Below are 21,849 nucleotides of genomic sequence, written 5' to 3' on the forward strand. Positions count from 1 at the left end.
TACAAATTGGTCAAGCGCACAATTGACACAGGGCGTGCAGATGCAATGCCTTATTAAATCACCGTAGAGTCAAGGCGACATACGGAAGAGGTCGCATGGAAAATCGACTCTATGCTGCCTGCCGCGGCAGCTATGCGGCTATGGCATTGCTCGACGTCACGGGCTGCGTCCCCGACCGGATTTCGACGGGAGCGAAATAGAAAGACGGTCGTGCACTTTGATTTAGGTGCACGGCAAAGAACACTGGGGTGTCAAAAGTAATTTTGCTTCCGCCACTACGGCGTGCCTCATAATCCGATTGTGATTTCGACAAGTACAGCCCCGAAATTCTGTCAACGTGTCCGCCTCGATGCGACGCGCCATGTGTAGCAATGACAATGCTCAACCTTCTCATAGGTTATAAACAATGGCGCACAACGCCTCAAGCTAACACCTCCCACAATGTGCTCCGTGTACTACTCCGACAAACACTAGCGGTGCACGCAAGGTAACACTTGCTATCAACTCACTACTCTGGTATTAAAGTAAACGCTGAAGTGAAACATTGGCAGTGAACATCACCGCTAATTATCGTCAATCAAAGCAACCAGCATAGAAAGCTTCGCTTACATCTATTCCCACAGTGCGTGGGATCCGCATGATCTTTGGACTATGAATTTATATGCTTAAGAATAGCGCTCATTAATGCAGTAGTTTCACATCAAGTGGGAAAAAGCGGCTGTCGTGTCCCCTCTAGAACTAATTTAAACGGCTTCAGTCCCATGGTCGTAGCATCAATGCCGACTTCCGTGTGATCGTAGTCGTCAAAATGGGCTACAATGTATAGTGAAATCGAGAGATGTATGAACGGCAAGAAGGCAGAGGCTTGCAGAAGGCCTCAGGAAAATAAAATAGCTTTTTGAGCAGCGTTGTCAGGGGGCCATGCTATGCTCTCAACGTCAATCAAAAATCCCCCACAATGTTGTTACGGGAAGGAAGAAGCGTGCTTCTATTTACAGATGGCTTTTAATGGCTGAGCCAACAAGCGTAGAGCAGCGACAATGCGAATCTCTTCTTCGTCATCTCCAAGGCCACCATCATCGTTCTCGATCCTCTTCCCACATTACCGACAGTGACAGCACCCCCGTCGGAAAAAGCACCTTATTGGTGCGGCTCATCGGTCTGAGAAAGGTAGGGTTTGAGGTGGCTGACGTGGATGACGTCAGAGAGAGGTGAAGGCACCGTGGCATCCAGAGGAGACACTTCATATGTGACAAGGGTGACCTGGCGAAGGATGCGGTAAGGGCCATAGTACCGCGTGAGGAATTTCTCCGAAAGACCAACACGCCAAGCTGGTTACCAAACTAGCACAAGAGCATCTGGTTCGTAGTGCACGTCGTGATGGCGCTGCTTGTAACGGCACTTCTGGCGTGTCTGTGAAGCAGAAAGACGAAAGCGGGCTGTCTGGCGTGCTTGCGTCGCTGTGGGTATGGCATCCCGAGTGTACTCTGTCGGCGAGTGGAGTGTGGCCGAAAGGAGAGTCTCGAAAGGCAAAGTTGGCTCACGGCCGAAGAGGAGATAGAAGGGGGAATAGCCAGCTGTGTCGTGGCGCGAGGAATTGTAGGCGAACGTGACAAATGGTAGAGCTATGTCCCAGTCACGATGATCGGAGGAAATATACATTGCTAGCATGTCAGTTAATGTGCGGTTCAGGCGTTCGGTAAGACCGCCAGTTTGAAAATGGTAAGCGGTAGTAAGTTTGTGTTTAGTAGCACAAGATTGAAGTAGGTCGTGTATGACTTTGGCGGGAAAGTATCTGCCGCGATCGGTGAGAAGTTGACGTGGCCACAGTCGGCAATGTGGGAAGAGGAGGACGATGATGGTGGCCTTGGAGACGACGAAGAGATTCGCATTGTCGCTGCTCTACGCTTGTTGGCTTGAGAGGTCCGGTGCAATCATCTTTGTAAGGTCGTCGGTCGGGGCTGACGCAGAAGGCACAGAATGAGCATTGGTCGAAGACGGCGCAACAGATAGAGCGGAAATGTGGCACTCGTGCGTTGGTGACAACGTAGCAAGAAACATGCCTCGAGGAAGCACAGGTGCTCCCAGAATAATTCGGAACGCCGGACACGCAGCTGTTCGTCGGCGGAGCGCGCCGGCGAATAAATACAGGCAAGATTTGCGCATGCGCGGTCTCCCTAGCGATTAAGTTTCGCTCCCTAGTGCATCTAGATTGCGTTGCCTTGCTCCAAGAAGGTAGCGCTAGGTGCCCTTTAGCATTGTGCAATGGAGGCTAGGCGAATGAATGTCTGTAGCACACCATGCATGCACCGTAATCTATAAATAAAGGCTTGTGGATTCCTTGCAGCGTATTCTCGCCATGGTCTGCATCCCTTCTGGGAAATAGCAATGCTTTGCGTGATTACGTGCTAGTGAGGCGGCTTGGCTACAAAGGCACCGCTGCCTTATTTTTCCACCCTGTTAGCCTGTCCTGCGAAGTATTAGCTCTTAGTAAAATATCTCCCTATCCGTGTTACTACTAGCTTCGTAATACGAGGATAATTACCACTACTACATGACCCCTCTTAACAGGTGTGTCTGCGATAGAGGCAATAAAAGAGTTTACAAAATGAAATAACGCGGCACGTTCGTCAAGGCCAATTTCACGCGCAGGAAGTCACTTCATGCAAAGGGCACTCTAATGAGCTGTTCACGACTCTAGTCATTTAGTAGCGCACCCGTTACGTGGTTCGCATGCATTGTGCACCTATCAATCATGGAATCTGGACCATTGGTAGCGAGTATCCTTACCTATTGATCGCATGTCGGTATTTGTTGACAAAGATACTCATTTTCTTTTGCTCAGAGGAAATATACAATGATAAGCAAGGGTAGGCTGTGTGAACTGAATGAAAAAGAATAGTAAGGAGAACATAGTCAATCTAAATAACAGGAAGATCACTGGGTTTATTTTTTGCACAGTAAACAAAAAGAATCAAAACGTAACTGCTTCATCTAAAGCGGTTGGCATGTTCCGCTATCAACATCTCGCGAATGCGCAGTCCACGCGAAGCGCAGCTTGTAGGCGGCGTGGAATTGACTCGTAGAGCCCATCTACGAAGTCCCTCCGCTCACCAAGGCGCTTCCACTCGCGCGTTATGGCGAGCCAGAGCTCGTCTGCACTTGGCCCTCCCAGATTCAGCTTGGACAAACTTTCCTTCATCGTGCCCCACACGTCCTCCATAACATTGAAGTCTGCACCTTTCGGAGGCCAGTCAAGAACGCGAACACCACGTTCTTGAAGAAGTTTTTCCACATCTCTGGCGGTGGGCACCGGGCTCAGGTCTTGTAGGAACAAGTAGCAGCCATCTTTAAATGACCCGTCCAGAGCGTATGGCAGTAGGTGGTAGTCCAGAATTTCGCAGTAAGCTTCAGCTGTGAACGATGAGGACAGTCGGATTAGCGGACCGAGGCCCTCTTTGCCAATTGCTCCACAAACGTTGACAGTACAGCGGCCGCTGCTGCAGATCTCAGAAACATACGCAGGCTCGTATCTACACGGAAAGAAGGGAATAGATAGGGGTCTTTTCAGATGAAATACCTTTTGGCGTCCGAAGAATTTGTACTTCAAAGATCAGAAAGAAAATGAAAATACCTGCAGTTATATGGTCTCCATACGCGACGCTCTTGATCCCATCTAGATGAAAATGTCGATTCATCTGAGAATATGACTTCCTTCCCTTATTCTGTCGTCCAGCGCTCATATGCCCTGCCGAACTCAAGGCGCCGGCGTTTTTGACGCTCCGTAAGGTTGACTTTTGTGCCGCGACAAATCCGCGAAGACCAGCCTCTCGCATGCGCCTTCTGATTGTTTCCTCACTGGCTTGCAGGTTGAGGACTGTCTTTATCTGGCGGGCGCTCTGAAAGGATCAGCAACGGCTGCAGCAACAATGAGAAGGTCGGACTCTCCCGACGTGCATCGGTGTCGACCCGATCATGCTGCATATTTGAGTCAGCCATCTTCATCCCTGTATATATGCTCAAATTACTCGGTTGACCGCACTTATAGAGTTTCCTGTGAACGCGGCATATCTCACGTTGAGGTATACTTTGTGAACTGAGCTGAATTATATTTCTCCGCACATTCATCGGCACTCTTTTCGGCATGTTACCTGGATTGTAATAGGGCGGAATTCGCGTAACTATCATTGTTTAAATATGTTCGTATCTCTTTATCAATCGAGCCGCCGATATCATCACAGTTGCACCAGACGAAAACGCCGCCCTTTGCCAGCGCTAGTCACGGTCACCTACCATAAATATTTTGAGCAAATTATAAAAACGGCCCACACGAAAAATGAAGAAAAAAGGCGTCCAAGCACCCGAACATGCAGACACGAGCGTTTATGCTCCAACGCGAGTGCATGCGCAGACACAGCTTGTCGCAGACACCACCAGCCCAGCCGTTAAGGGGCACCTAGGGCTACCGTTTTGGAGCAACGCAACACAAACTAGATGCACTGGGAAGCCAACCTTGCTCGCTAGGGAGACCACGCACGCGCAGACCATGGTACTACTTTTTCCATGTGCGCGCTCCGCCGGCGAGCGGCCGTGCATGCTGCGTTCCGAATTATTCTGGGAGCGCCTGTACTTGTGGGCACTGCCCGAAATTTAGGGTAGGAAGACATGTCTCATTGTCCACAACAGAAACGATGGTGTGCGGGAAGGAGACATTGTGAGAAAGCAGGACTGAAGTCGCGGGAGTAAGGACATAGTCTCCGTCAGGTACAGGTAGGCAGGCTAAGACAGGGATGCAGGTTGCTGCAAGAAATGGCAGGCGTATAAAATCCGTGGAACAAAGCTGAGTTGGAGCTTGAGCAGGAAGGTCAACGGGAACAGGTAGGGATAGGTCAAGTTGTACAACACCGGCGGAACAGTCAATCAGAGCAGAATGGGCGGCCAAAAAGTCGAGTCCGAGGATGACATTGTGAGGGCAACGTTCGAGCACACTAAACAAAACTGACGTGTGGTGACCGGCGACACTGACACGAGCAGTACACATTCCAAGCACAGCCGGAGTTCCACCGTCGGCGACCTGGAGCAGTCGAGTCGGAGCAGGAGTAAGTACTTTCTTCAAGCGCGTTCGAAGCTCCGCACTCATGATGGAAATTTGGCCTCCAGTGTCGATGAGTGCTGTAATGGGCAAACCAACCACGTCCACGTCCAGAAGGTTCCGATTAGTAGGCAGGGTCAGCAGAGGAATTTCAGGCCGGGGTTTTAGAGCAGCGTCACCTCCACGAGCTGCCCCAGTTAGTTTCCCGTCGGAGAGCGGCGACGGTAAGCTGGGGATGGAGAGCGACGCAGCTGAGGAGAACGGGAGCGGCGGCTATGTTGTGATGGCGAGCGGCTGGTCGCGGTGGCTCGAGCGTTGTCAGGGGCGTCTTCAATCTCGGTGGAGAGTGATGGCGGGCGAGGATTCAGTGGGGAGCGGCGGTAGGCTGGAAAGCCTGGTCGAGAATGTGGTGTTCTCCTCCCGTACTCTTGGGACAAAGGAACGACAGCACACTAGTGCAAACAATCACAAGGGCATTTATTGCACCTATCATAGATCAATGCCTGCTAGCCGAGTTGCTATCCACAAAACATGCCGATGGGCGCGCGAATGCCTGAAATCCTGATAACAGAGTCCGGCATTTTGAATTTGCTGCGACAGATAGACGTTAAAAAATCACCTGGCCCTGATAATTTATCAAGCACTATCCTTGAACGATACGCTAGGCAGTTGTCCGCCTTCCTGCATAAAATTTTCAGTGCATCACTTGAAACGGCAGTGCTTCCCGCGGACTGGTTGCGCGCAAAGGTCGTGCCAATTCATAAAGGTGGGAACAAGCAGCTTCTTGACGCATACAGGCCAACATGCCTAACCAGTACACGTTGCAAACTAATGGAACATATAATAAATAAAGCTATCGTAACTTATCTGGAAGAAAATAACCTATTATACTTCAGACAACACGGCTTCAGGCAAGGGCTTTCAACTGTAACTCAACTTTTAGAAATTATACACGACTTTGCTGTAACAATCGATTCAAGACTGCAAGCTGACGCAATTTTTGTCGATTTTTCGAAGGCATTCGACCGCGTTCCACACAGTTACTAATCTTCGAACTCAAATCAATTGGTATTAATCCCAAGACTGTTTCATGGATCGAAGCCTGCCTCTCGAATTGGTTCCAGTTTGTTTGCATAAAATATACTGAATCGGGCTATCTTGATGTTCTTTCTGGTGTGCCACAGGGATTCGTTCTGGGGCCAACTCTGTTTCATTTATATATTAACGACTTGTATACATGTATGGAACCAGGGGTTACAATAAGGTTTTTTGCGGACGACTGCGTCATATACACAACTGTTAAAACAGCCGATGAACAGACAAAACTTAAGAAGTCTCTAGGAAACGTCGTTCCCTGGTGCGAAAAATGGGGCATGAAAATTATCACACAGAAAACCAGGTGTATGACTGTAACACGTAAGAAAGAGCCCTTAAATTTCACATATAAACTAAGTAATACTTCGTTGGAACGAGTGCACTCAGTCAAATATCTAGGTGTCACAATAACAAGATCGCTGAAATGGGACGTACATGTCAATAATGTTTGCGCACGCGCGTTCAAACAACCAGAATTTTTTCGAAGAAAGCTAGCGACAGCCCCCACCTCGGTGAAATTAACTGCTTATAAAGCTCTGGTTAGGCCGATAATAGATTACGGCAGCATAGTATGGAACCCGCATCAAAAGTATTTAAACTTGGCGTTAGAAAAGATCCAAAGCAGGACGCTCCGATTCATATACACAATGTATTCAAGGTACGACAGCGTAACTGCGGTTCGCACACAAGCAGGCATACCGACACTTGCTGGTTGGAGGAGGTTGGCTTGTTTGAAGTTCCTTTACCTTCTTTACCATGATCTGATAAACTTAACAAAATCCGACTACTTGGTGCCCCCCGGACGTCACTCCAGTCGAACTAACCATGATAAATGTATCAGACCATTCTTTTCGCGTTGCGGCACACTAAAATACTCATTTTTCCCTTCAACAATACATCTGTGGAATTCCCTGCCAAGTGACATCGTTTAATCACAATCTGTGCATTCATTCGTGTCGACACTCAAATTGCACTTCGAGTCATTATCGGAATGATGACCGCATTGTTGTCGTCTTGGCTGAACGTTCCTCAAAAATTATCAATGACATATTGCCATGCCGCAACTTCTTTCACATGCCGGTGTCCATACGTTCTTTCGTACTTATCTGCGCTTGGTTCTTGCGCACGTCTGTCCATAGGATGGTATGATAATATACATTACACTTGATACTGTTTGTACATTACACGGCACACCCAAATGAAGTGTTTCCTGTATTCATCATCATCATCAGCCTGGTTACGCCCACTGCAGGGCAAAGGCCTCTCCCATATTTCTCCAACAACCCCGGTCATGTACTAATTGTGGCCACGCCCTCCCTCCAAACTTCTTAATGTCATCCGCCCACCTAACTTTCTGCCGCCCCCGGCTACGCTTCCCTTCCCTTGGGATCCAGTCCGTAACCCCTAATGACCATCGGTTATCTTCCCTCCTCATTACATGTCCTGCCCATGCCCATTTCTTTTTCTTGATTTCAACTAAGATGTCATTAACTCGCGTTTGTTCCCTGACCCAATCTGCTCTTTTCTTATCCCTTAACGTTACACCTATCATTCTTCTTTCCATAGCTCGTTGCGTCGTCCTCAATTTGAGTAGAACTCTTTTCGTAAGCCTCCAGGTTTCTGCCCCGTAGGTGAGTACTGGTAAGACACAGCTATTATATACTTTTCTCTTGACGGATAATGGCAACCTGCTGTTCATGATCTGAGAATGCCTGCCAAACACACCCTAGCCCATTCTTATTCTCCTGATTATTTCTTTCTCATGATCCGGATCCACCGTCACTACCTGCCCCAAGTAGGTGTGTTCCCTTACGACTTCCAGTGCCTCGCTGCCTATTGTAAATTGCTGTTCTCTTCCGAGACTGTTAAACATTACTTTAGCTTTCTGCAGATTAATTTTTAGACCCACTCTTCTGCTTTGCCTCTCCAGGTCAGTGAGCATGCATTGCAATTGGTCCCCTGAGTTACTAAGCAAGGCAATATCATCAGCGAATCGCAAGTTACTAAGGTACTCTCCATTAACTTTTATCCCCAATTCTTCCCAATCCAGGTCCCTGAATACCTCCTGTAAGCATGCTGTGAATAGCATTAGAGAGATCGTATCTCCCTGCCTGACGCCTTTCTTTATTGGGATTTTGTTGCTTGTTTTATGGAGGACTACGGTGGCTGTGGAGCCGCTATAGATATCTTTCAGTATTTTTACATACGGCTCGTCTACACCCTGATTCCGTAATGCCTCCATGACTGCTGAGGTTTCGACAGAATCAAACGCTTTCTCGTAATCAATGAAAGCTATATATAAGGGTTGGTTATATTCCGCACATTTCTCTATCACCTGATTGATAGTGTGAATATGATCTATTGTTGAGTAGCCTTTACGGAATCCTGCCTGGTCCTTTGCTTGACAGAAGTCTAAGGTGTTCCTGATTCTATTTGCGATTACCTTAGTAAATAGTTTGTAGGCAACGGACAGTAAGCTGATCGGTCTATAATTTTTCAAGTCTTTGGCGTCTCCTTTCTTATGAATTAGGATTATGTTAGCGTTCTTCCAAGACTCCGGTACGCTCGAGGTTATGAGGCATTGTGTATACAGGGTGGCCAGTTTCTCTAGAACAATCTGTCCACCATCCTTCAACAAATCTGCTATTACCTGATCCTCCCCAGCTGCCTTCCCCCTTTGCATATCTCCCAAGGCTTTCTTTACTTCTTCCGGCGTTACCGTTGGGATTTCGAATTCCTCTAGACTATTTTCCCTTCCATTATCGTCGTGGGTGCCACTGGTACTGTATAAATCTCTATAGAACTCCTCAGCCACTCTCATCCATATTAGTAATGATATTGCCGGCTTTGTCTCTTAACGCATACATCTGATTCTTGCCGATTCCTAGTTTCTTCTTCACTGTTTTTAGGCTTCCTCCGTTCCTGAGAGCTGTTAGATATGGAGCTGTTTCCTGCGATTACTTCCGAGTTCCCCAAACCACTTCGAGTCGCAGCACAGCTATTTGAGGAATGCCGAAGCAGGAAAGCACATTCCAGAGGAGCGGCCGAGCAAACAAGTTTAAGGCAACAAGTTCACGTGCCAACAAGTTCGTGCGCCGCCGGGATTAGCAGGTGAGCCTCCGACAATGGAGCATGAGCAGCCCTCCCCTTCTCCTCGTTAGAAGTGCATTGCCAGTCTGCGAGGCAAGACCACAGAGAGCCGCCAGGTGTGACACCGCGACACGGGCGCCTACCATTGGCTGAAAGTGGCGTCATCGGAGTGGACTCTTCCATTGGTAAAACATGACGTGACTTACAGTGCTCGAAGGGCTTATAAGAAGCCTTCCAGAGATTCTGGGATATGCCCTGATTCCCTGATTCACCTCTCTCGAACTTCTTGCCGCGGGCCGCAGCGTCCGAGTTGCTGCCGGCCCGTAATGACTGTACGAATGTTACTTGTCGCTCACCTCTCTGTATATAATGTAGAATAAACCCTCCCAAGTTTGCTTTTCATCCCGGAGTCCGTCCCTCAACCCCTACAGAGCATGTTCAATTCTATCCATATTATACTTCCTTATGTCAGCTGTCTTACGCTTGTTGATTAACTTCGAAAGTTCTGCCAGTTCTATTCTAGCTGTAGGGTTAGAGGCTTTCATACATTGGCGTTTCTTGATCAGATCTTTCATCTCCTGCGATAGTTTGCTGGTATCCTGCCTAATGGAGTTACCACCGACTTCCATTGCACACTCCTTAATGACGCCCACAAGATTGTCGTTCATTGTTTCAACACTAAGTTCCTCTTCCTGAGTTAAAGCTGAATACCTGTTCTGTAGCTTGATCTGGAATTCTTCTATTTTCCCTCTTACCGCTAAGTCATTAATCGGCTTCTTATGTACTAGTTTCTTCCATTCCCTCTTCATGTCTAGGCTAATTCGAGTTCTTACCATCCTGTGGTCACTGCAGCGCACTTTGCCGAGCACGTCCACATCTTGTATGATGGGTTAGCGCAGAGTATGAAGTCTATTTCATTTCTAGTCTCGCCGTTCGGGCTCCTCCACGTCCACTTTCGGCTATCGCGCTTGCGGAAGAAGGTATTCATTATCCTCATATTATTCTGTTCCGCAAACTCTACTAATAACTCTCCCCTGCTATTCCTAGCGCCTATGCCATATTCCCCCACTGCCTTTTCTCCAGCCTGCTTCTTGCCTACCTTGGCACTGAAGTCGCCCATTAGTACAGTGTATTTTGTTTTCACTCTACCTATCACCGATTCCACATCTTCATAGAAGCTTTCGACTTCCTGGTCATCATGACTGGATGTAGGGGCGTAGACTTGTACAATCTTCATTTTGTACCTCTTATTAAGTTTCACAACAAGACCTGCCACCCTCTCGTTAATGCTATAGAATTCCTGTATGTTACCAGCTATATTCTTATTATTCAGGAATCCGACATCTAGTTCTCTTCTCTCCGCTAAGCCCCGGTAGCACAGGACGTGCCCGCTTTTTAGCACTGTATATGCTTCTTTTGGCCTGCTAACTTCACTGAGCCCTATTATATCCCATTTAGTGCCCTCTAATTCCTCCAATAGCACTGCTAGACTCGCCTCACTAGATAACGTTCTAGCGTTAAACGTTCCTGTATTAACTGCTTCTTACACTTTACATGGCGTACTCACTGCATAGGTTGTTTTTGTTTCCTTGTATTTACTTATTGCTGACATAGTGCGTCGATTGTACCCATTGCTTTTTTGTTTGAGTTTGGTGCAAACCCCCTGCATAACAAAGCGCTACGCCTGTACTGTTTGTATGTCGACTCCTGTATGAGCCTCTCAAGGCTTACAGTATTGATAAATAAATAATAATAAATAAAAAATAAACGTTGTCGATCCCGGAAAACATGCCAGGGTCGCGAGGCTGGGCCAGGATCACCGCCGGTGGCGACGACGGGGCCGTGGTTGAGCTCTCTCCTTTGGATGAGATGGCGGCCAGGTTACGTCCGCTGCGGAGCTCCGTCTTGCGCAAGTGATTACCCCGCACCTCCACCAATGATGTTACGAGAAGGAAGAAGCGTGCGTCTCTTTGCAGATGGCTTTTAATGGCTGAGCCAACAAGTGTAGAGCAGCGACATTGCAAAACTATTCTTCGTCGTCTCCAAGGCCACCACCATCGTCCTCCTCTTGTGTCGTGTCTTTTGTCTCAAGGTGCAAAACCAACTTATCCATGCATCTATCTCAATAGCTAGGCACATCTCGATTTGCAGCTGCTACGGCACTCCATGAGGAGGGTAGCAAAGTCGCTAGGGAAATAATTGGGGGCACCTTAACGAAACCGATAGGTCAAAATCAAAAGAGTCGTGCACTACGGCGTTTCTCGTAGATGCTGTGGGTTGTTCGGACGCTAAGAATGTCTGCCGACTGAAGGTAACCGCGGAGTGCTTCCGGCTATTACTCTAGCCCGTTTACTCTGTAGTATCTAAAAAAAGCAGAAGAAAACGAATCATGGCTGCTTTTTGGAAAGCCTCTCAAAAGCCCAGAATCAATCATCGCTCGTCGCGACTAAAGGCCCTTAGGATGAAAAGTCATTTCCAGCCGACGAGCAGCTACGCTTGGCGAACACTGATAACGCTGGCAGGAAAAACTTTGTGATGAAGTCTACTGCGTAGGGATAGCTTTATTTCTTTTGTTTTTGTTTTGTTAACATCATCACTACGTCACCGCGGGGAGATTGAAAAGCTTAAGGTCTATACGCCACGTGGTGGCGCCCACGCGGACTGTATTACCCTGATGTCCAGAAAAGCTGGATACGTTACATTGTGTTGGGTCGTTACACATTGCGTAATGTTAAAAAGATCATTACACACTAAAAAAATCTAAACCGTTGCAGGGGATGAAGCATTCTTCCTGAAAAAGCATAACTGAATCAGTTCGCGTACACTCTTCGGAGAGTGCGAACGATCCCTGCAAAGCCGGTTAAGTCACGCTCGCTGACCCACATATTGGCTCCCTGAGTCCAATGCGCAAGTTCTCACATGTTATGGCGGTACTGTAGCCTCGCGATGAAAATTACGTTACATTTGCGCAATTTTATGTTTGACTTAGCACAGTTTGTGTTTTAATATATTTGAAAGTTACTCGACAAATATTCGTCGATACGAATACTGGCTATTCGATTCGAAGACCGACACCAATAGGAACATTATTCCATTCATTATCAAAAAGCCATGAATATTTGCGCACCCCTAATCAAAACAAAAAATAGGCCTAATTGGTTAGGTTGACCGTGTTGAACTGCAGCGCGCAATACGGAGCACGAGCGAAGGAGACATACAGGATCCTGGCACGCGGTGCGGCGGCCGTGTGCGTCGCCTCCTTTTAGGCGTCGTTTCGCGCTACAGTACAATAATATGTGTACACACGTATTTTTGTTGGGTGGCTATGGTTTATGGACGGCACAGATACGAGTCTCGTGATTTTAATATATCAGCGTATTATAGTAATAATTCATTGTATTGAAGGCCCACTATGTGGCACTAGAACGCTTCGATGAACAGCTTTATAGTGGCTTGCGAGCGTGCTACTAATAGCAGGCCAAGATAAGCGACATTTAGCAACAGCCGTAGAACTTCGTGGCTACAATGTAGCGGAAAGGCAGCAGTTCGTAGGACGAGTACTTTAAAAACTTTTGCTAGTATTACCTGTGCTGGTGAACGTGTAGTAAGACATAAACACGTCTGTTTTCGGTATTGCTGTTCTAATGTGTACGGTGAGTCTTGTGGGGCTGCTTTGTGGTACATGCATTGCGTATAGTGCATGCCGCGTCAAGGAGGAACACCGAGGCGGCCAAACAGTTGGTGTGGCACCATGACGTGTTTCCACTGCACAGAATGACGTCAGAATCTCCGCTCTCGCAGGTCCATCGAGCAGTCATACTCCCAGCTGCCCAAGTTTATGTGCTACACGCTGAGCTGGCGAAAACACAAGGGCATGGAGTACGTGCACCAGAACCCGCTCTATTTTGGTAAGCTCGGTCATTTGCGTAACGCTCCAGGAGGAGCCAGAAGAATGCCCTGCAGGAAAAATTGGGTAGTCCGTCTCACACCTCGTCTGCAAAATCACGATTACGTTGTTTTACTGAAAACACCAATGATTTTGTTCGCCCTATTCAGGTAGGATTCAGAAGAGCCTGTCGACATTGAGACTCAAGCCTATAGAACACGTGGGGGCGATACGGGATAAGCGCTAAGGAATACGGTATACGGCAGTGGTATACAGTATTTTCCTCTCTACTGCAAACATATTGGGTAGCGCGGATAACAATTAACAATGTGAGGATGGCTCCTACACATAACTGCTCCCTAGACGTGACTCTAAATCCCCAAGATGCTTATTTGCTGGCCGCTCGCAAACGGCTTTTGCTGATGCAATGAACGGCTGTGCGCAGAATAGTAAAATACCTGCAGCGCCGGATGAGTAGCCGCAGCCGCTTCTTGAACATTCTTGACATGTATCGCGCATTATTTAACGTCATTTTTATTCAACGACGGCTTCGGCCATACCGAGTAGCGTCGCTTTTATGCCATGCAAAATTTAACTATGCAGCAGGGAATCAGTGCTTTTAACAGGACGTCTTCCTGCTCCTTTTTACCCGAGCTTGTTGGGAGCAGAAAAGACAACTCTTACACTTGCTCTTTGGGCCATTTTTTTTAAAGTTATGGGATAACCCGTGCACGTAGGGCACAGCACTTTACGGCGTTTGCCGGGAGAGACATCGGCAACTGACTTTTGCATGCTGGATCGTGCTTCTCTTAAAGTGATTTCGGTGACAGACAGCTGCACCACCTTAGGATATCCAGCCAAGGACAAACGTCGAGTTTGCTTTTCAAAACTTGCGTCCACTGCAAGGCAAACTCGGCGTTTGTCCTTGGCTGGATTTCCTACATCCTGACATGTATGTAGGCACTGTGGAATGCAATTTTCTTTCCTGGTTAATGCTAGTGACGCATTCTTTGCGTCTTGTCATTGTAGTATTTACAATCAAGAATAACTGGGGTTCGCTTCTCTTATTTATAGTTTTTAGTCATTGCACTATAAAATAAAAAAGAAAGATCTCCAATCGACGCTGTGAAGTTGGTTGGGCAGGGAAGCTGTAAACCACAAGAAGAACGATTACCCATTGAGACGTAGGTTGAAATTACTCACGTGGTGTCATTCCCATGCACTTTACCTAATTATTAGCTATACGACGTTTCGACGGCCTGCGACTTGGCTTGCGCGGCTACTTCGTGCACCTACAAAGAGTGGACCAGAGCAATGAGAAATTCGTCGCGCCTCGTATGCACGCCGTTCTCCAGAACTCCTCACTATACCCGGCTTTCCCATAGCGATGTCACGACGCAAATCGGTTGCCAGGCGGGTTCTTCTTTTACGTACGATAGTGTAGTTACGTCACTCCCTGAATCTTATGGTACAGTCGAGCTGCCATTTGAGACTAATTATCTAATTGGGCCGTGTTTGTCCTCATGTTGTTCCTTTACGCTGCGTATTCGAACGTGGTCAGCCTCACACACTGCCTCTCTTTCTGTTAGCAGTCGTGATGTGTTGAACTGCTGGTCAATGAATCGGTTGATGCTAGAGACCGGCAGAGTCATTGAAAACGAAAGTTGGTGATCCTAATTAAGAGTCGAGCAAGCGATGCACACTGGGCCTGCAGCGTGCTCATTGGATATCACATCAGTGAATATACCCTGCACAGAGAACTGCAAATAGTGGAAGCGTGGATTGAGGACATGGAATGTATAATAGGTTGTAGTTCCACTTATTAAAATATATCGGTCATAAATCATCGTCGCGCGATAATTCTGCCGAAAGTGGCACGCCGCATTCACCACGACGAATGCGGCGAACAGTATTGTTATAGCGCCAAGAGTGCCTATGGCTACCTTTATTAAAGGTCATGCGAACTCAATAACCGACATCAAAGCATCATATGCGTCGCTAATTTAACGACGCGCTCAAAGCTAGGGCGAAGCGTTGCCGTGAGTCGTGCGCGGCTATCAACGCAAATCGAAATCTGACCTCTAGGCCGCGCACCGTACGCGCAAAAGCAAGAGATAGCTGCGCGCAATCGCGCTTGCCTCAGTAAACATAAATGTACCCGATATGTTCGAGTTCTTCGAGTTGTAGATTACTAGGTAAATTTCTTAACAGCTCCCACATACGCGAGTGGCGTCCTCACGTTCGTCGTCTGTGGCGCCGCGTGCACACGCTCTGACGAGAGCGGCCGATGCCGTACATTGGCTCGATAAGTGCCTTTGCTGGCTGGCACAGCAGGTTGTTTGCAGCTAAGACGCGAAAATTAAGCGCTGATAACACGAAGACAACCATGGCTGAACGGGCTGAGCTACTGGAGACGTCTAACACTTCGCAGTTGGTATCACGCGATGACGTTTTCTATGTCACGCACAGATTCCGGCAGACGGCGCCACGCTGTGTCCTCGATGCCAACGTTTAATGAGGAAACGTAGCATGAGGGACTGTACAAGAAATGATTATTTAATTACTGCGTGATTATGATTGGTTACTGTAAAATTCAGAGTCATTCTTCTACCATGACTTTCTCTCTATATGGAGTATCTAGCGGCTTGGGATAAAGTTATATTTCACACATTTATTGACAGTCGATCGTAAGTCGTCACTGAAGGTATATAACTTAAAATACATAAAGAACTAGGGTTTAGTAATTATCTGCACCACTTGCACGTAAAGCAGAAAAGTGAAAGTTTCGCAACGCATTGCGCTTAAAATTTTCCTATTTTCAGGGAATTTCACGTCCGTATCTCGTGTATTATTTTAGGAGCCTAGGTAACCTCTAGATTAGCGGCAGTATGAAACCCTGGCACGCTTCTATGAGTAACGTTCTACAAAATGTGTAATGAACCCACACAGAGTAAACATATATCACTCGTCACTCAGAACGTTGTTTCGTGCGCCGAATAAACACGGTGCCCCGCATATTTTACACAGTATAGCGGCGAGAAACAGCCAAATGCCGTGTATAACGCTTAAAAGTGGGGATAAAGCGACTAGTCACTTACTGTTTTAAGACTACGTAAGCAGGGTACACCAGTGCAAATTTTCGGTACACATCACTAAAATGTGGCGTTAATTTTATCAAAATAAGAAATATCTGCTGTTTTTTCCCCTGCCAGGAAACAAGTAACAGTGTAGCTCTTATTTAGAAACAACTTGAAAATGAAATAATCAGTCGGAAGTGACATATGTCTTAAGAAAATGTCAGTGTTCTATTGGTATTCAAATGGCACGGCGAGTTCGACACGGTTATTTTCATGAGCATGTCTACGATAAGTTGTGATTACACAATGCAATTCAATAGCTATACCTTTAAGAGGGTTGATTGGATCTCTGATTAGGATAAGATACCTAAACAGAAACGCTGAAAGGGACAGAGATTACATTGTTCCAGCAGCTGATAATCCAACGATTTCATGCCGTAAGGCACACCAGTCGTTGGGCGCGGCTGATTATAATACTTTATCTGGGCCCCCCAGCTCACCTGGTGATTGAAGGCTAGAAGCTGATTCTGTTTTAGAATACGATTATAGCGGTCCCCCAAGAAACTGGGCAGGATGCAAGTTGCGCAAGCTGACGGTTTGTTAAGGCGTGAAGTGCCCAGCGCCACACGTTGTCCGTAAGGCGAGCGTGTATGGCGAATCCCGCGCGTCGTCCACTCCAGGGCGTCCCGAGGAGGTACAAAAAACAGCGGTCGTTGTCCAAGCAAGGATACACGTAGTAAAGAAAACCATTACTTACGAGGTCACTCCAGTAAGAAAGAAAATTTGGCTTCAGCTGTTTTTTAATGGACTTTCCAGATTGCAGCAGAAAGTTCCAATGTCCTCTTTCAAAAGCGGGGGGGGGGGGGGGGAATTACATAATTTGCCGCCCACCACTTCTGACAGCGGGCAGAAGCAAGTGCATCCCTTGACCCCCATTCTCCTCCCCATGGTAGATACGCATATACCTTGGATTTCGCCGAATACGTCGGCCTCGATGATCGCTTCTAACCGCACCTCTCCCCAGGCCTGCGGCGTTTCGGCTGCTGCTGCCCTCTCTCTCTCTCTCTCACTACCCCTTTTCAATCCTTCTCCCACTTGTGCAGCGCGTCCGCTGCTAAGACAACGTTACAGCGCTGCACTTTATTCTCCTTTCACCTCTTTCCATTAAGAATATCCTTTGGTTTCCTCGCGGTGGCACAACCCTCTTGGAAACCGGTTGCAACCTTAATGGTCACATGGCAGCGGAGTCCCGCGCGCCAATTGGACCGAGCCAAGAACAAGGCCGGGTGGTCGAATTGGCGCGGCCGGCGATGACCGGTAAGTAGCGCAAGCAGTCTTTGACTCACGACGAAGGAAGGACCCTAGGTAAACACTTCGTTCCGATGCTTTGTCGCGCCATGTCATTGTAACAAGCCTGCTACGATGTGAATCCTCTTGAGTAATAAATGTTCTACTTGTTAGTCTACAGTTGTTTTTCTGCTTGCCCTGGTAGCGCCGACGCCTGACCGCACAAGCTGAACAAAAGAAAGTTGGCCGTCAAGCCTAAGCCTTACGCTCACAGGCGGCTTAACAAAACCGGAGTCTACATCTTGCACAGGGTCTCTCCAATTTTCCACTTCTGGCTACCCGCGGGCTGCCAGAAGCAGCCAGAGCACCCTCGTTTTTCTCGGGTTGCTCCGCCCACCGCGCCACGCTGGGCCTTCGTTTTGCTCGGGCGGCACGGTTCTGGCTACCCGGGGGCTGCCAGAACTAGCCAGAACGATTTTGGTCTGGCTACTCTCTGGAAGTTGTCTGGCTAGCAGACGACCAAAAGAGGCGGTGGGCGCTTGCCGCCATCTTTGTGGGGACTTGACGGATTGCAACGCGGGCGCTTGAGGGCTTAAATTTACCTCGCTCAGCCAACTGGCTATGGCCATCTTTGGATTTACTCACTTCCAGCGTTATATTCTCAGGTTCCAATGCACCGTTCCGCATGGCGAGGTGGTGCGATACGAGCGGCGGTGAAACATTTGAAGCCGTTTTCTGTATGTGTGTGTGTCCCACGAAGGCATGCTCGAAACCGCTATGTGTTAGAACTGCAGGCCGTTGATATTAGGAATGCACTGGTTGAGTAATAGGCGCATGTACATTATACACGTACATTAATTTATTGCTCATTATCATGAACAATATTATGAAACAGTTTGCTGGTCACAGGCGGCATGTATTTTTATGCGCAAGCCGCATGCCCAGCTCCTTCGGGCAAAAAGTATAAGCACCATCAGCCGAAAAAGCTTTCTGAAATCAAAGCCCAAGTAGGTCGGCACGAAATATTATGTGTATAAGACGTACCCGATATCCTGCTTTTTCATGTCTTGTTAACTGATGACACAACGCCAACTCATCAATGTCGATGGTGGGCGACGTGGTCGCTACTAGCAGGGATCCTCGAGCGATCGCTTTCGGGGATGCAGTCACGTTTACGTACGATTCCGCGTCTTGGCACCAGACGCGTCGGAGGCCGTCTGTTGCGCTGTGCAAGATGAGGTTGGAGGAGTTCGCGCGTCCCTGCCGAGTTGCGCCAAGTCTCACGGAAGTGATCGTATCCCTGAGTGCAACCATATATATTTTCAAGCTGGCCACGCACAAATGGGCCGACTACGCCGGGCGCGTGCCGGCCTCGCCGGGCACTGCCATGCTGGCAGCATGTTTACATTTATCCCGCGGCCAGCTGTTTCCAACTCGGCGTTTGATTTTACAAACTTCGGGCAGCTTTGGTTGTCTTGGGATCCCAGCCCACAAACCTTCCTATCAGGACCGATGCTAGCTGGTTGCCGTCTGGCTGTCAGTGGGCTGCCAGAACTCCGAAAATCCAAGAGGCCCACAGTTCTCTGTAGCACGTGCTCCATAATTGTTTGCACTGCCTCTGTTCCTCCATTTCTAGTCTTGCCATCCATAAGGAAGATAGGTACAACTTTATTCCACAAATGGTGTTCAAAGAGGGAAGTAATCCGTGAGCTCGTGCCTGCCAGCCACCTCGCCGGCTCTGTCCGCGGCCCGGACTTGATCTTCCACGCTGTTCCCTGCGACACTGTTCTTCCATGCCCGGGATGCGTATACGGAAAACATACCCCGTAGGCGCCGGGGGGTCAGAGCTGCGCGCCTATTGACTCTCGCCACAGACCACTTCCGCTAGCATGGCGGCACCCAGGGACGCGGCCTCCGACGTTGCCTCTGAGATTCAAGTTTGTTTAGGCTACGACGCTGGGCTGCCACCCCGTTGAACGCGATGCAGCTCTGTGATGCAGCAGTGGACACTGACGCCCATTTGGCGATAGGAGCCCGCATCATTTGCATTGTGGTGTATCCGAGGTACGTGAAGCAACTTGAGATGCACCAAAAAGCGCCTGTGCAACGTTGCTCAAGGGTTGCATGCAGGCAGGCCCTTGACAATGCTACACCTCGATTCCGAAAGCCGCGTCACTCTGTTTTCAACGACGCTGAAAAAGCATTCTTACGTAAAGTGGACACGCGCCACAGCCAAAAGGAAAAACACGGTGGAATGATCGTGGAGCCATGTGTTGATGCCACAACAATAACAACGACGCAGTAAGTTTCTGTTCCAGTTCAAAGTGCATTTTTCCGAGAACGCTAGTACGATCAGGTAAGACTTAAAGGGAAGCTGAAGAGTCTGTCGAATTCAATAAGACGCTCATATACGGATGCGGGAACCTTATAAAGCATGTAGGTCAAATTTGGGTTTTTTTTTTCAAATAGGAGCGACGTAATCGTCGGTTGAAATTGCGCTGTAGCTCCGCCCCCCGTCGAATGCCGCGCGCTGCTGCTGACGCTGACGATGCGAGCGGAGACCGGAAACCGCGGTGTTGTGACGTCAACTTTAGTGTTTTGCTCCTTCGCAGCCTGCGCGACCGTGCCTGACCGTGCTTGTTTCTGCGTGCGTGCCGTCGTAATCTGCTTCGATCGACCCTGCATTTCTTTGTTGGTGCGTCTGTGTGTATGTAGAGTGGTGGTCAACGTGCGCAGCATCAACTGATGTGGTGGGCCGATCATGCCGTCTTTCTGTGCAGCCTACGGTTGCACGAACACCAGCGGCCGCGACGATGTTGTCTTCCATTGCTTCCCACAAGACAAGAAGCTTTTAAGGAAGTGGGAGGCTGCTGTAAAGCGAAAGAATTCCAAGCCCTCAAGAACAACACTGCGGTCCTCCAACCACTTCCGTGACGACGATTATCACCAGAATTTCCACTAGCAGGCTTTCTAAACGCAGCGCGAAAAGATCGGAGCAACGAAAACAAAGACGGCACGAGTGCGGACTGACTGATGATAACTGGTGTTGGAAGGCCTTATGAATACACGAACTCGCCCAAACCTGGATTTTGATTTACTGCGAGCTCCTTTATGTTAGCACGCTGAACGGAAGGTGCATGTTTATTTCCCGCCCTCGACGCAGGTTTCGTCGCAAAGCGCCGCGAATTTTCTATTTGCACGTGTGTTGTAAAACAGCCTGCATGCAGCTATAGCATAACGCAGTGCAAATGTAGAGTTTGCATGTGCTGGAAAGCCGGCGCACGCCAGGACGCTACGCTCCCCCCGTCTCTCGCGCACAGCGAGAAACCGACCGTCTCACGTAGCCGACGGAATTCGCCGCCTTTACGACTTCGGTTACGAGTAGTGTGCGGATGGCGCACAGATGAAGGTCACTACACGTACTGCATGAACCGGGAAGCTTTTCACGCGTTTGAACCGTCTTTGTAGGTTGCCGACAGCTTTGGACAGCGCACAAATGCCGACGATCGCATCCCCGCTTACGTTCCACGAGGAGGCATGCAGGAACACAACACTGCAGTTGTTTGACCGGAAACGAGCTCACTAGATCGGCGAAAGATCGGCGAGATCACTAGATCGCTTTGCAAAAAACATACTCACCAAAGAGCATTTCCAACACGAGGAGATCCCAAGACATCGCTTTCGTTCTCGTCGAAAGCACTGCTCGCACCAGCATCGTTTGCTTCTTCGAGAGGCCGGCTCTTTGCAATCGGCTCGTACATGTAGGGAGCAAACGCCGAACTCTTCAGCAAAACGCAGTCTCTCTAAATTTTCTATTACCTCTTAATTTTCCATTACGGCACCAAACTACCTGGCACCGCGCTTCATGTGGAGCGGCAGCGGTCGGTCGCTAAAGTTGACGTCACGGGTCGCCCGACCAATCACAGGCGGAAACGAGACGCGCGAGCTGGGCGTGTCCGCTGCTGCACTTTTCGTCGAAATAAAATATATTTGCGCTTTCTTTCGCTCAATTTCGATATGATATTCGAATTCGGAGGGTTGAAAACCATTATGTACACATGTTCACTCATTTTTTCTGGAAAACCTTTCAGCTTCCCTTTAACGCCGCATATGTTGCACGGAGCACGCACTAGTCCAAAATAATTCATGATCTTGGATTGTAGCGCGAAGTGAACACGGACGCAGAAAGGAGCAGACAGGACGAGCGCTAAGCGTTCACATTGAAAAGAGCCATGTGTACAAGAAAATAATTTGACGCCGCACAGAGTGACTGACATGCCACGCAGAATAAGGAGTGCGCATATATTCTTAGGTGTGCGTCC

At 48.4% G+C, this 21,849-nt stretch overlaps 1 protein-coding gene across 1 annotated transcript in view; it reads left to right on the forward strand.

Annotated features, from left to right (window-relative positions):
- LOC139055670 (uncharacterized) overlaps positions 1-21,849 on the forward strand; it is a 194,490-nt gene that overhangs the window by 28,577 nt on the left and 144,064 nt on the right. Inside the window, exon 5 of the mRNA XM_070533198.1 lies at positions 13,079-13,185. Coding sequence (XP_070389299.1) covers positions 13,079-13,185 — 107 coding nt within the window. The remainder of the gene's footprint in view (positions 1-13,078; positions 13,186-21,849) is intronic.

The sequence above is a fragment of the Dermacentor albipictus genome, chromosome 2 (genome assembly GCF_038994185.2).
Source record: "Dermacentor albipictus isolate Rhodes 1998 colony chromosome 2, USDA_Dalb.pri_finalv2, whole genome shotgun sequence".
Classification (NCBI taxonomy): domain Eukaryota; kingdom Metazoa; phylum Arthropoda; class Arachnida; order Ixodida; family Ixodidae; genus Dermacentor; species Dermacentor albipictus.